General features: G+C 42.3%; 1 protein-coding gene across 11 annotated transcripts in view; it reads right to left on the bottom strand.

The window, feature by feature from the left end:
• The window catches only part of KIAA1217 (KIAA1217 ortholog), a 259,459-nt gene that overhangs the window by 35,053 nt on the left and 208,843 nt on the right, over positions 1 to 15,563 (bottom strand). For all 11 annotated transcript variants that reach the window (XM_054020702.1, XM_054020700.1, XM_054020699.1 and 8 more), the window contains 2 exons: positions 10,134 to 10,303; positions 882 to 1,057 (listed from right to left, as the gene is read on the bottom strand). In XM_054020702.1, the coding sequence (XP_053876677.1) occupies positions 882 to 1,057; positions 10,134 to 10,303 (346 nt within the window). The remainder of the gene's footprint in view (positions 1 to 881; positions 1,058 to 10,133; positions 10,304 to 15,563) is intronic.

The following is a 15,563-nucleotide window of genomic DNA, read 5'->3' as shown; positions in this document are numbered from 1 at the left end:
AGAAGATTGCTTTCCCTCTTTGTTTATAAATATCAGAACTGCTGGTATGGTAGAGTACCATGATTAATGTTTGCAGTGAGAAGCTGATTTTAAAGTTTCTCTGTACATAAAGGAGCAATTTTTCAGATATGGCCAGATATACATTTGGATCAGCAATAAAAACTAATTAATTAAATAGTATCTTACAAAATCTCAGTGTTAGAATTATTTAGATCACCCAATTAGAGGCCACTGATTTGCACAATGTATGGTCACTTAGAAATAGAGCTGGTTGAATTTTTTTTTTGGTGGAAAATGCAGATTTGGTGACACCAATGCTTTTTGTGAATTTGTGTTGATTTTGCCAAATTGTTTCAGTTTAAAAAAGGCTAAAAAATTTGAAATTGTTTGCTCTGACATTTTAAAAATGAAATATTCTGATTTTTGGTTCAAAATGAATTATTGTTTCAAAATTTCCTTGAAACTTTATTTAAAAACCAACCAAATATTTTAAAATGGTTGAAATCTAAATGAAATATTTCATTCAACCCAAAACAATTTTTTCTGACTTGATTTTTAAAAAATTAAAAAAAAATGGGTTTTGATTTGTCCCAAAATGAACCTTCCCCTTCCCCTCCCCCCTTGCTTTTTCAGTAGTGCCAGCAAACCACAAAATCTGTTCTCTGCCCAGCTGTACTTAGATATAATTCTACAACCAGACTCAGCCTCTCCCTGCTCTCTCTCAGCCTATGAGAGTGCATGGAAAGGAGAAAAAGGCATGCATGCTAAGTAGCACTTACCCACATGAGCAGTCCCACAGTGAAGTCAATATTCTATAAAGGAAAAAGCCAAACATGAACAACAAACAAGCTCAAAGCATTATGAGAGGTTTTCCCACCCACCATAACTTCTTCACAATCTTTTCCTCTTCGTGGAGGTATTTCTGCCTTTCTTGCTCCACCAGGATGCGCTGTCGCTGCACAGGATCCTCCAGCCTCTTCACTGTTTCAATCACTTTGCCATTGATTTCCAGCTCAGCTTTCTTCATCATTGCCCTCAGCATCTCCTGGTTCTGCAGCTGTTGCACAAAAGAAATCAACTTCAATTTTCCTGCCTGACTAACATCCCTGGCAACTGAACACATTGCCGCTCTCAGAAATAGGTTTGGATAAAGAGCCCTACAGCTGAATGAACATACTCCCTCCCGCCTTAACTTTATCCATAAATGTTATGTCAAGGAGAAGGGGGGAAAGAGCACAAATTCCATTAACTTCTAAAGCGTGTGTCTGACTTACAGCAGCAAGCTGACAAACAGAATGTGTAGACTTCATTATAATGTACTATGTCTGGCACCAATTTCACCACGTACTTCTGTAGGGACTGAAACCTTTCTACACCATTCAATGTGACATTAGAAGGTGTTGTATAAAATATCAGTGATGAGCTTCCTGCCTTGTGCGTGTAATAAGAGTGCAGCCGCTCCTCTGGGAGCTGTCATGCTAAAGGGCATGATTCCCTTCTGTATATGCCTCTTACTAGTCCGTCACTAAACTTGCTGGACCATCATTTGAAAATATCATGAAAGGTAGTGTGAAAGCTGAAACATAATGCCATTCTTTGAGGGTCACTTCTCAGTGTTGCAAGCAGCGCATACACCACTCAATGTGATGGAATGAAAGACATATAACTAATTTGCAATATACATCAACAACAAATTGATTTTTAAAACGTGGGTTTTCTCTAAAAAGTGACTATTTAAAAAGGAGACCTTCTTTCTCCAGAGATCTGCTATCTGCACATACTCAGCCACAGACCTTCTCACTTTAGTGGGCAATGTAAGTTGTAATATCTTTTTTTCCTGTTAACCTTGCAGAGCCAAAACAGTTAGGAGAGCATGAACTGGATTGTACTTCTACTTGTGCATTAATTGTGCACTGAATTTTACCTACAGGGCCAATCAGTTACACTTGTACAAAATGGTTTGAAGGCACTGGGAATCCACAGGTGTCACTGAGATCATAATCGGAAGACAATCAGAGTGCACAGATATCATTAAATCCCTTCTTTGGCCTGGAGAATCTTCATTAGTGGAAGAGGAAAGAACCCACCTTGGCTGTACAGCCCAGGATGAGCTTGCCGGGCTGACAGTTAAAAAAAACATCTTTTTACTTGCAAACCTATCACTTTTTCCTTTAAAGAGAGCGCGTCTTTTAGAGTAGAGCTGCTCTTTAAGATGTAATTTTCCACACTGCAAGTAAAAATCTTCTATTTTTGTTGTTGCAAATTACAAAGACCCTGGGTGACTCGTATATAGGCACTGAGCAAGTTCCTCCTATATTCCCAGTGAGCTAAACACTTTTTATATACTCTTTCACAAGTATGTTTAAAAAGAAGAACAGGAGTACTTGTGGCACCTTAGAGACTAACAAATTTATTAGAGCATAAGCTTTCGTGGACTACAGCCCACTTCTTCGGATGCATATATGCATATGATATATGCATATGATATATGCATCCGAAGAAGTGGGCTGTAGTCCACGAAAGCTTATGCTCTAATAAATTTGTTAGTCTCGAAGGTACCACAAGTACTCCTGTTCTTCTTTTTGCGGATACAGACTAACATGGCTGCTACTCTGAAACCTGTCAAGTATGTTTAAGAAATTCCAACCGCTCTTCATTGGGCATGGAGTGCTGGGGAGAGGAGATGAAGTATCTATTTTTAGGTTCAATACTGGGGCATTATCTTCTGTCTCAGCAGTAAACATTTCTCAACACTATTACAAATAGAATTCCAAGTGTAAAAGCCCCCTGGAAGGCCTGATATTACCGACTTTCCATGGCTAGGGTCTTTCAGTTTTATTAAGGTCACAACATGAAAAGTAGTAAGTGAGGCTCTGTCCATTTAGCACATTTAGGATCTGTGTAGGCATGAGAATGATTCTGTGATCCTAGCAATGTTCTAGATACAGGGTAAAATTTTCAAAAGTGCCTAAGTGTCTTAGGAGTCTAATGCCTTAAGCACTTCCCACTGACTTCAAAATTTTATTCCCAAACCCTATCTGGATTTCCACCTTACTGAACAAGAACACAACAGTTTTCATAAGAGCATTAACAGTATAACTTGAAAAAAAATGCTGCTGCCTGAAATGCCTGGGAATAGTCACCCAGTCTTGCAAAGACAGTAAAGATGCAAGTGGATTTTCAAGGCAACAAAACCACCACAGAAGCTGATTTAGGAAGATTGTAACAAGGAAAATAGCAATCAGAAATAGAAAAGGCCTGTTATGTCACTGTTCATCTTTCCAGTCAGTGAAGGAACTAAATAGACAAGTCAATATATTGCTTCTGGCTTTCCAGATTTGAATTATCTAATCTGTCCTCTACTGTGCACTCCTACCTCCCCATTAACATTATTGGGATGCACACTGAGAGGAAAGTTAGCTCTTTAGTGATAAGGCTCTGGGTGTCCAGTGTGTTCAGGCTGTGATAGGCAGAAGGCGCTATTTCAAAACTGTGGGAGGAAAAACAGAGCCGAAGGCAACAGCTGCAAGGTTAGTCAGAAAAGCTGGGAAATGTTCCTCTTTTTTTTAAATTGTATGGAATTCTAAAAGTTTGCAGCTGCTAAATTCCATACCAAATCATTTAAAAGGCATTTTGTATATGCAATCGCTCAGTGTGGGATCAGTGTTTTGATTTACATTAATGTAGGCCAGCACGGTAGTTTGAGACACACAAATATGCTGTGGTGCAAGGCATCTGGACTTGGGAACTTTTCTCTTTATTTATAGCTCATATACATACATATTTGAACCCTGAGGTTGGAGCAGAGGTCAAGGAAGGGTAACATAAAATGAATAAATATATATATATATATATCCTATATACAATACCTCTTATATAGCACTTTTTACCATAGGTCTCAAAGAACTTAACAAAAGAGATAACCATCATCTTACAGATAGGGAAACTGAGGAACAGAGGTGACCTGACATGCCCAAGGCCAGTGGCAAAGTCAGGAACAGAATCCATTTCTCTGGAGTCAAAGTGCACTAGATCACATTGCCTCAATGATAAAAGCAAGACGATGAGGGCAATGGAAGGCACATGTCATGTTAGGTTTCATATTTTTTATTATTATTACAGGTGACACAGGTAGTGACACCGCTTGTTAAGGCTGCCCAACACTTCCCATTATGAGATCCTGTTTTCAGTTGCTTATAATTTTGACAGTCTTTTACCACTGTGGCTGCAGTTTCTCATGCTGGATGTCTGCCTCAGGCTGAACCGATTAATTAATTTATTTAATGGAAAGTTCCAGCTAAAATAGTGCAGCCATTTCTGAGAACAAGATTAGAGAAAATAAATTATTTTGGCCTCCTTAAACAAAAATTCGTACAGCTGTTTTGTTGAGAAGCTCTAGCACCTTTATGCTTCAGGCCAGGGTCTTTAAATTTGGCTGGAGGGGTCATGTTGGTGCCACTGATGTGTCTTTAACTATCTTTGTGAAAACCTATCTAAAATTTGACCAAGTAATAAACCACTGAAAAATCTCATGTCACACACAGTAGAAACTTGTTAGAGTCTGCTCTGAGCATGCTCCATCCCAGAGTTGCAGGGGCTGATTAAAGCATGATCTACATTACACAGTTAGGTCGACGTAAGGCAGCTTACGTCTACTTAACTCTGTAAGCATCTACACTGAAACATAACTCCCACGGATGTAACTCGCCCACTACAATCGACTAAACACCACCACCACAAGAGGCATAGTGCTTAAGTTGATGTAGTTAGGTTGATGCAGTGTCGTTGTAGACACTGCATTTCTTCCATTGACTGCGGCTGCCTTTCAGAAACTGTCCCATGGTGCCCCACACTGACAGCGCTTCTAGTGAGGCTGTGCACCGCTGACACAAGGAGTGTAGTGTGGACCTATAAAACTGATTCAATTACTGCAGTGGCTGTACGTCGACGTAACTCACGTCAAATTAATTTTGTAATGTAGACTTGCCCCAAGACTTTCTCTGCAATTGCTCATCCTGACTACTAGGGACAGCAGTGGCACTGTGCACAGAAACTGAGAGCCACTCCTCTGTGCTCTCAATGTTCCCATGGCTGGTGCCCAGGCAGCGAAGAGGAGAAGGAAGAAACATGTGATCTGAATGCAGAGGAGTAAGAAAGGAGTAAATGGGGGGAGACGGGGAGAGAGGGAGGGAAGGTTGCAGGAGCCAGAGGACAGGGTGTTGGAGCAAAGGAGGAGGGAGGAAGGAACTAAGTGGTGATGGAGTCAATAAGAGCAGAAGGAATGAGAAGCAGAAGCTGGAGTGTAGGGGGAGTGATAGGCATGGGGGTGGGTGGGTAGAGAGGGAGTGAATACATACATGCAGAAGGGGAATGGGACTGGAGCCACAGAAGGTGAAGGAGTTGATAGGTGCAAAGAAGAAAAGGACATGAGCCAAGGAATGGGGGGTTGGCTATGCAGATCCCTCTGCGGATACAAGATTTATATGCGCAGATATAAATTTTGTAATCCACGCAGGGCTCTATGGATAGGAGCAGAGTGAGACAGAGACAGGCTATGGGCACAGGGGCAGAATAGTTTATAGCCACCACAGCACACTCCCCTCCAAAACCTGGAACTGAACACGAGTTCCAAGTCTCTACATTCCTCTGCTGTCAGAAAACACCTTTGAAACCCACTGGCTAAGTATATGTCTCATCCCGCTCTAGTGGCTGGCTCTAACAGGTACTCCATTAGCTCAAGCGGTAGAGGTCTATGCTGTGGTTCTGAATCCTCCTGATGCCCCAAGCTGGGGATCAATATGGGGCCACATGAAAGAATTCCTGTATTTCAAGTTTGCTTTTTAAAAAAAAAAACTTTGGAAATTACATTTAAAAAAAACATGTTAAAAGAACATTAAGGTTGCATGGGGACCTGAATTCTGGCACTTCCTAACTCTTGATCTCACAAACTTCATGTTCTTTTAATATAGCTCTTTGGATTATATCACACAGGTTTTGTTTCTTTTTAAATAGTGTGGAGGGCAGAGGTGGGATGAGGGGAATGGCTGGAGGGGATGAGTTAGACTCAAAGGATCAGGAGAGAAGGAAGAAGACAACAGACCCCGAGGAGAAGGGGACGCGGGAGGGAAGGATGGAGAGGAGCACGGAGAGTGAAGAGAACAGGTCTGGTGGCAGAAGGTCTGTGATAGAAAATGGGGGTTGGAACAAACCACCAGTTTGTAAAAACAAACAAACAAACAAACAAATAAAGGCCACAGGTCAAGTTACAGGTGTACAGTTTGACATCCCCAAGGACATGGGGATTGCTGTGGCTGTTCCCACATATGGGCCCTTCCCCTGCTCATGCTGCTCTTCTTCCTCCATCCCTCACAGTTCGAGAGGCTGCTGATATCTTTTGTCCAGTGGGGTTGGTCCTTCCTGCCAGCATCTGGACCAAGAGGATCAGCCAGGCCTCAGCCCCTGCACTGCTGCCGCCGCTCTTGGCTCTTGCTGGGGAGTTTCTGCTGCTAGCCCAGGCTTTCTTTGTGCCCCAGGCTTCCAATGCACTAGGAATTAGCAGGAGGAGAACCCACACGGGATAATTGCAGCCTTCTACTGAAACACCCCCTGGATCCACCCCAGGCTGCATCTATGTCAAAGTATATTTCAGCACATCAGCTCCAAAAATGAAAGGCATATCCACAAATAGGATTTGGCTACAGCTTGGGACTTTCATATGATTTAATTATTGAATTACTGTAGTTTGCTGCCAAGCACAGATTTCACACAGTTTTGCCACTTTTATAACACAGCTGAAAGCATATTTGAATTTGTAATTCAATTTTATACTTGTGATACTATTCTAGTGAGTACCATATACCACTATAACGACACTAGTGTCATTGAACTTTTTTGCAGGACTCGTTTCCCTGCATGTAACAGATATACTGAAGGAAAACACACTCACACACTCCCTGTAGCTTAGTAATGTTTTTCTTTTTAAACAGAATGCATGAAATAAATTCTCTGAAGGCAGGCATGGGGGTGGGGGGGGGAAGAGATCACAACATACAAATGAGCCAACAATGCTTTATATTTATATTGTAATGAACAAGTTGGCCTGCCATAGTCTAAAGTACTTTTTAGACCTGTTCTATAGCTGTTCTGATTACTGTCAGTGCCACTATTCTAGGGGAGCAGAGTGAACCTCTCTATGTAATTATATGCTTGTTTGTTGTTCGAGTCATTGAGGCAACAGATACAATAGGATCCAGGCTCTGGTTATAGTTCATTTCCTGGCATCGACGATAGAAATCCTTCTGTTCCTCTTACCACTATTTTAACAATAGTTCAGTGTAACTACTTGCAGAATACAGCCTGGTTTTCAGGGGCACTGAGCAGCTGCAGACCCTTGGACATTTATCAGAACTGAAGTTGCTGAGCAGTTCTGAAAAATCAGTCCCTTAGTGGAAGAAGATACTGCAGTAGTAGGAAAAATATCTGACTTTAGTCAACCTTTGATACACAAATCACCATTCATTAATGATAGTTAATCCCTAATCAGTGGGCTGGCACAGCTCTGACCTCAGTTTGTCTGTGGCTATACTTGCTGCTAGCAGTAACTGTTAGCACTGGATAGTTCTGCCAGCATAGACAAGTTGTCACCATCTCTTGGGTGGTCTCAGCTTCTCCTGACTCACCCTCCTTAGTCTGCTCTCTCAGGTCAGTCCTGGATCCTCACTTTCAATTAAGTCTGTTTGGCCTTCACTTTTCAGACTTGCAGTCCCCTGGCTGTTTTCTTGAAGACAGCCTGGGTGCAGAGCTGTCGCCACCTTTCTTCTCCTTTTCTTTCTCTGCACTCTCCCTTTACAGCAGGCCTTGTTTCCTCTATCAGTCACAGCTGGGGGGGCCTCCCTCCATGATTGGCAGCTCTGGCAGCTGCATGGGGTTGTGATCAAGAAGCTTGCTTGTAAATAGGTCAGACTCTCTATTATGTTAATTAATGGTACCTTGAAAAGTAGATTCTGAGTTGATGGTGTGCCAATTTAAAAAAAAAAATGTTACAAGTACTGCATCTGTCCCTGAGTCAACATGCCAATTTTTGTGCTTGTCAGATGTTAAGCTCTTGGGAGCAGGGACTATCTTTTTGTTCTGTGTTTGTACAGTGCCTCGCACAATGGGATCCTGGTCATGACTGGGGCTCCTAGGTGCTCTGGTAATACAAATAAATATTATTTTTTCTAATCCTTCAGAATTATTTCTTTTTCTGTTGCTATGTGAAAGACTCACAAACAACAGAAGAAGCTGACTGACAGTACAGCAGAAATAGCGAAACTGACAAAACACAAAGTGCTGTCAAATGTATGAACTAAACAAACGGGAGAAAAATGCTTTTTTCCTTTGATGTCTTTTCAGACAGAAGTGTGATCTGTAAACAGAGGGTGCCTCTTTGGGTTAAACCAGTATCTGTCTGAAAAACTGTTAGCCCTGTTTAAAGAACATGAGGGAAAAAACTGATGCATTCCGTGAACTTATGACAGAGAATCTCCCATTATAGTAATTTTAAAATAGTCTATGTGAATAGCATATAGGACATCTCAAACACAGGATCTCCCAGGATTGTTAATATGCCCAGTCACTACTGGAGTGACCACTAAGAGAAATGCACCGAAATAAATGGAGGGGGTAACTTGTCATAAATGGCTGCGGAGTCCTAGAAAACTTTCTCAGAGGCTGCCCCGGAAGGTATATATATGCTAGAATAATGCAAATTTACTTCCTGGGAGAGAGACTGTGAAGTGTAACACAATGTCCAGGTTGGCATACAAGATAGGTTGATATCTGGATATAGGTGGGCAACACTATTAAGAAATATATTAAAATTCATTTGTTTTCCAGGGATTTATTCAAGCCTAAATGAAAAAGTAAGCACATGGATATAGCAGCATACACAAGATCACCTGCCTGATCCCATCTCCTCCTCTCCAGCAAGCTGAGCAAAGGATATAGGACCGCCTTTTCATTCACAGGCGCACTTTCTTTACTATTATTAATCTGACCTTCCTGTTCCCTCTTTAGCTAGTAGTCACTAATACTACACTTCTGGTCTAGGTAAGAGGGCAAAAGGCAGAGCATACTGTGTATTCTAATCTGTGCTCATATCACTCTATTTCATAATAATAAACCAGAATTGCAAAAGATTTGAGGTCACTTTCAAGGTGGGGTGTCCTGTATGGTAGAATGTTAGCTGGCTGTTCCTCTATCCATATTGATTTACAAGAATAAATTTTACATTTCCTGTGATGAAATATTTATCTAATATATATGCCGCATTTGTCCTTCAACTTCCAGTTAGGCAAAGGACTGAAGAACTGTACAAATATTTCCACAGTGTTTGGGGTGAGCAGTATGTATTTACATACTGTACAATGAGTGTGTGTGTCATATAGCCTGCTAGGACTTCTGAACTGAAATCTGCAGCCATCAGTAACATTTGAGAATCTCTCAAATTGTTTCTCATTGTCTCTGAAGTGCTGACACTGTGTAGGTCATGAAAACATTAGTAAAATACAGACATACTATAACAGAAACAGTCTTCTTAGCTCCTACTACATGATTCTTTTTCTTTTTGTCCTAGAGGAGGTTGCCACCTACTTTTGATCTAAAAATTGTACAGCTCATTCACAGACCCAAAATTATTATTTGGCTTCCCCACATCTGAAGTGTTCATTCAGGAGGGTGAAAACTACTAGAATATAAGCTCTTTAGTAGGGCAGAGATTGTCTTCATACATGTTTATGTATGGCACAATGGGGACCTGATCTACCTGGAGACTTTTGACACTACTGTATTATAAATATTGAATTAATAACTACTAATAATAGACAGGAAGTTATTTTTCTGGCTCTGACCAATACTATCAAGCAAGATACTTTTCTTGTGAAAGGTGCATGAGTTATAACTGTTTGTACCTGTGTCTTTGTGCATTTTGTTTTTCCTTTTTCTCTATAGCTGTAGTACTTAAAACAACACTTACACAAGCAGCAGAAGTAAGAAAAGGCTTTGAAAGGCACAATGTCTTACACTCTAATCCACAGGAAAAAGTTTTCAAAACCGGGACATGTGCTCATGCAAATGAAGGGACGTGACCATACCTGTAGCTGCTTCATCTGACGCAGCTGCAGCCGAAGGTCTGACACATTGCATCTCATATCATGTAGGCTGACTTGCATTGCTGGGGAGCCAACGGGTGCAGGGTGATTGATGATGGTAGTTGAGTCAGTAGTTGCTAATGAATTCTTTCCACCAGACATGTGAGCCGCTCCTGCAAGTAATGCCAGCAAAACTCTTTAGTTTACGAAGAGTGAAGGTCCAGATGCATTTTCCTCCCCACTGCGAGCACAGCAGATTCAGCTTGTATCTTAAATGGATGAAGACAGCTAATTTCAGACTTCAGTGCTCATTATCTATCAAGTAGCTGTGATTTCTGCAACCAATACGCAACGTTGCAGTGAGATATCTGAGGGCCTAACTGTGTTGCAACTTCAGCCATGTCAGAGGATCTGGTTACCCTAGACTGGTTACTACATGGTTCCATTTTATAGTATAGATGGGAGATTAACTGTAACTGCAAGTCATACTGACCACCCACTGGACCATTCCCTACCAAACAGAACTGTGCTGGATCCAGGTTTGGAGATAGCTATGTTCTAACTGGGCCCTCCCAACATGGCTAAAATTGTAGTGTAGGCTTAGGCTAGGGTTACCATATTTTGAGCCTCCAAAAGGAGGACACTCCACGGGGCCCCCTGCCCACGCCCCAGCCCAGCCCCGCCCACGCCCCCACCCCAACTCCGCCCCTTCCCCAAAGTCCCCGCCCCAACTCCGTCCCCTCCCCTGCTTCCCGCGAACATTTGATTCGCGGGAAGCCTGAAGCAGGTAAGGGGGTGTGGGGGGAGGAGGCGCGGCCCAGTCTGGCCCCCCCCGGCCTCTCCAGCTTGGGTCGGCTCGCACCCCGGGCCCGAGCACCCCCGGCCCGCCCAGCACTGCCGGTCCCCGGCCCGGCCCCCGGCCGAGCACCCCCGGCCCGCTCGGCACCCCCCGGGCCCAGCACCCCCGGCCCGCTCGGCACCGCCGGCGCCCTCCGGCACCGCTGGCGCTCGGCCCCAGGCACCGCCGGCCCCCGGCCCAGCTCCCGGCCCAGCCCCGCCGGCCCCCAGCCCAGCCCCGCCAGTCCCGATTTTCCCGGACATGTCCGGCTTTTTGGGATTTCCCCCCGGATGGGGATTTGGAGCCTAAAAAGCCGGACATGTCCGGGAAAATCCGGACATATGGTAACCCTAGCTTAGGCAGGCCATTCATCCAGTTTTAAGCCAGATCAATTTGGCCTTTTTAAAAAATATCATTTTGTCCTCTGTCTGGTACAGAAATAAAACCGGACACGGTTTTGTGTCGGATCATGAATGGACAATGCCATTTTGAAGAGCTCGCTACTCTGCCCTCCAGCATGACCACATGCGGTCATGCTGCTGGAAATGAGGCAGCATGCTCTTCAAAATGGCATCCTTCATGCAGCGTGACCATGCATGCAAGGTCATGCTGATGGGGGTGAGGGACCGATGCAATTCCTGGAAGTATCGGCGTATCCAGTATTCCGGGGATGTGGCAACGCCCACCCTATGTAGGGGCCATCTGAGACTGACTTGATCAGTACACAAAGATCCTGCACTACCTATTTGTTGACTGATTAGCACAGGAAAGAGATTTAACCAAGCACACAGGTATGTGGAAAATGAGAACAGGAAAACATCTTGGTCAGCTACTCAATGACCAGTTACATGTTCCCAGCTAGCAACTCCACAGGCTTATTCTTAAATAGGGTGACCAGATGTCCCAATTTTATAGGGACAGTCCCGATATTTGGGGCTTTGTCTTATATAGACTCCTATTATGCCCCCACTCCTTGTCCTGATTTTTCACATCTGCTCTCTGGTCACCCTATTCTTAAAAAGTATAAAAAGAGTAAGCACCATATTCCCAAACCAGAAATAAAATGGTGGCACAACAGACACTATCCAACTGTATGCTGCCCCCACTAATCTGCCCATCCCCTCATCTTCGATTGCTATCTGTACACAGAATTGCATTTAAAACCAGCACTGGTTGTGCAGGACTCTACACATGATTTTTAAAACAATCACAGAAAGCTGTGAAACTATGTTCTTAACAAAATATTATTCCTTGATCAAGCATCAAAGTTAGGCCAGTTCTTTTTAAATGCATAGTAGTTTTCTTTATGTAATACAATCAAATCCGAAATCAGCAGCCAGTATTTACATTACATCTGCATTTTGACATTTCTCACTTTTAAATTGTCTTCTTAGTGTGTTTTTTCCCCCTGAAACAGGCAGAGTGAGAGACTGTAAGCAGGACCTGCCTCGTTTTTTGAATAACTCCACAGTATTATGTTGCCTTGCACACCCCGCTGGTCACAATGGCAAGTCAGTCCCTTGTGCACAGAGTAAGAGGACACTACGTCTGTAAATTTCCTGTCTGTTATACAACTGACACTCCCATTCCTCCTCACTCCAACCCCCTCCTCCACTCTCAGGAAAAACCTACAGCCTGCATAAACTGAAAGCAACTTGTCAATGATGGTGGGAATCCTTCCAGTGCATAGTAGCTTAGGTTACTATTTGCTTCACCCATGCCCCACTCTATGACAAGTTTAATGAAACCAAACTAAAGCTAGAATTGCAAGCTTTTCTTTGCTTGTTAAGGGTAAATCCTGAGTGTAGAGAGAACACTCTGCACACCACACCCACTGCATGAAAATGAACCCGGTGGACTTATATTTACACCCAGTCCACTAATCATTAGTTGGTCTAGCCAACTAGCAAAGCATACAAAGATACAGCACAGCCTGCTGCAAACATGTTGTTCCTTTGGCAACAGGTGTGTATGTGCCTTATGTTATTTCCTCAAATCCTTCCCACACGGAAGATGTTTGAAAAAAAGGTGATTTTTTCCAAAAAAGGTCCATTTTCTGATGTGTCTTTGTTTTCATTTAAAAAGAGGTGGTGGGGGGGAACATCATGTTTATTGGTTTATTTAAATATGTAAAATCAGGAATCAAAGCAGCAAGTCCTGTCCATAAAAGCATATGCATAATGGACTGCACCCAAGCAGTATACTGCAGTACCATACCATCGACTTCCTGATACATGATCTAACCCCCGGCTTGAAGCTGTAATGCTATACCTTACTTCAACACCCTCCAGTTATATCTTAAATAACACCATCTTCATTCATTGCTGAGCAAGCTATCACACATTTTTGCTACACTTCAGCATCATTCAATACTCTCTTCCTTTCTAGAGAGCTCCTTTACAAAATGCAATGCTTGAGAAATAAGCAGCCTTTGTGTTTATTGCTATCCTGTGCACATTTCACACTACAGTTGACTATACACCAATACTTATCTATGTATATGCCAATATGTATGATGCAGCTTTCTTTGTAGGGACATCTCACTTTCTCCATCCCACATGCACCATTTTTTTTGCATCTTTTTAAGAAGAATATTAAATTCACAGACACTACAGACAGGATCGCCCAAAGGTTCTGAAAGCTGTTCTCTAACAGTTCAGATTCTTAGCCACAATTCTCGGCTTTTTATTTTTTTTTAAAAAGCCTACCCTTTTAATCCCTGCCCCAGGCAATAGCTCCCACAGTTCAATCACCAAACCAGTGATCAGACAGGCAGGCATATGCCTTGTACCCATAAGCGCTCCCAAAATCACCCCCCAACCAGTACATATACCTCCCACGCTTGCCTGTCCTCCTTGTAACTAGAGCTGGATTGTGATCCGTTTCCCTGAAAGACAAGTGCCCACCCGCTGCCCAACCTAATCTTTCTGGCGTGCCACTCCAACCACTGCCATGAGCCTGCACTAGCCGCCTGTTAGCCATGGTACCCGTTGCTTTCTCAAGCACTACAGGGAAGCACTTGGAATATGAAATATTAGTATAGGGCAGGCTCTCAGCAAGCGTGGGAGTGCTCTGGTGATCAGTAGTTTGTTTCCACAGATTGGTATTTCATCAAAAATAAAAAAACAGCTGAGTGAGAAGATAGTTGATATGGAAAGTGTAGTTCTCTCTCTCTTGGAAGCAGGCCTAGGCTATAGACTGGTGATTAGAAGGCCAGTTAGACAAGGGGGAAAAGACATTTAATACAAAATATACTTTGCACTTCTACAAAAACAACAAGGAGTCTGGTGGCACCTTAAGACTAACAGATTTATTTGGGCATAAGCTTTCGTGGGTAAAAACCTCACTTCTTCGGATGCATTAAAGGATCATGTTCCATTTGCAAGAGTCAACAGAGCTCGAAGGCTGGCATGGTCCACTTTCAACAGGTGTATCCATGAGAGAACATTTTGAAGACATAGCTCATTATATAAGGAATTCACAAAGGGCAGGATCTCCACTGCAATGCACAACCCACCAACAGTGATGGATTAAGACAAGTTCAAACAAAAACATTGTATGCATTATGATCCAATGTTGTATAATTATGTTATAAATAACAACTTCTTAAAGTACAGAAAGAAATACATTCCACCTCTTTTTAGGAAATTCTCATGGCCCCTTCCTCCCACCCTTCCAGGGAAATAGGCAAGTGGGATTGGGCCTGTGGTTCTTTGGCAATCTGTGCCTTCTCTATCCCGGCCACTTGAAAAGAAAAATAGAAGGGAAAGAGTGAGGGTGGGTGGGTGTTTGTTGGTGTACATATGTTTGGGAGAGATATAAATCAATGGACAGAATATTTCTAATATGCTTTCTATTTCTAATATTCTAATTTCTCTTGGCTTTTGGGGGCTGAAGTGGTTTATAGGGACATAGTTATGGGATTCCCATTTACATCAGTGGGAGTTGCACAACTAAACTTGTGGAAGATCACTGTTTTTTTAACTCTTTTGTGCAATTTATTATCATTTCTATGATGTGTATAACAGAGTTCTGTGAAAAAAACAGAATGAGACTAAAGGAAAAAAACATGATAAACAGACTTTATGACTGTAACAGTCTCATTTTATTTATTTAATATTTCAAGCTAAAAAACCCAAAATGTTGGCAAACTAAATAGAACTTTTTGGTTTTCATGAAATAACAATATTAAAGCACAGACAGGTACCTGTATGTACAATTTAGTTTGAGTTTGTTTCCAATCAGCCTTTCCCATATTATTTCTGTCTGATCAAAGTCTCCGGTCATCAGGAAATGTGATGTACAATATAATGTTGAACTATATTTCGGAGTCACTTTTTATCTTCCACAGCTGTTTCTTTGTTAAGTATGGGAAGCAATTCACATTTCTGCTTACCAGTGCTCTAGAAGGGATTGCTCAATCAATGTTTTTCTATAGCTCTGTCTTAAAGTGGTATTTGAAATTACTAAAGACGATGGCTATGTTTGCTGTAGTTAAGGGGAAATGTATATTTTAAGAGGCTATTGCCTAATGGCCATACCCAATCCATGTCAGGGATCGGTCAAAACCAAACGAGAGTCAGCAAAACTGGTTT

Source organism: Malaclemys terrapin, chromosome 2 (genome assembly GCF_027887155.1).
Source record: "Malaclemys terrapin pileata isolate rMalTer1 chromosome 2, rMalTer1.hap1, whole genome shotgun sequence".
Taxonomy (NCBI): domain Eukaryota; kingdom Metazoa; phylum Chordata; order Testudines; family Emydidae; genus Malaclemys; species Malaclemys terrapin.
This window is presented reverse-complemented; position numbering and strand designations above follow the sequence as displayed.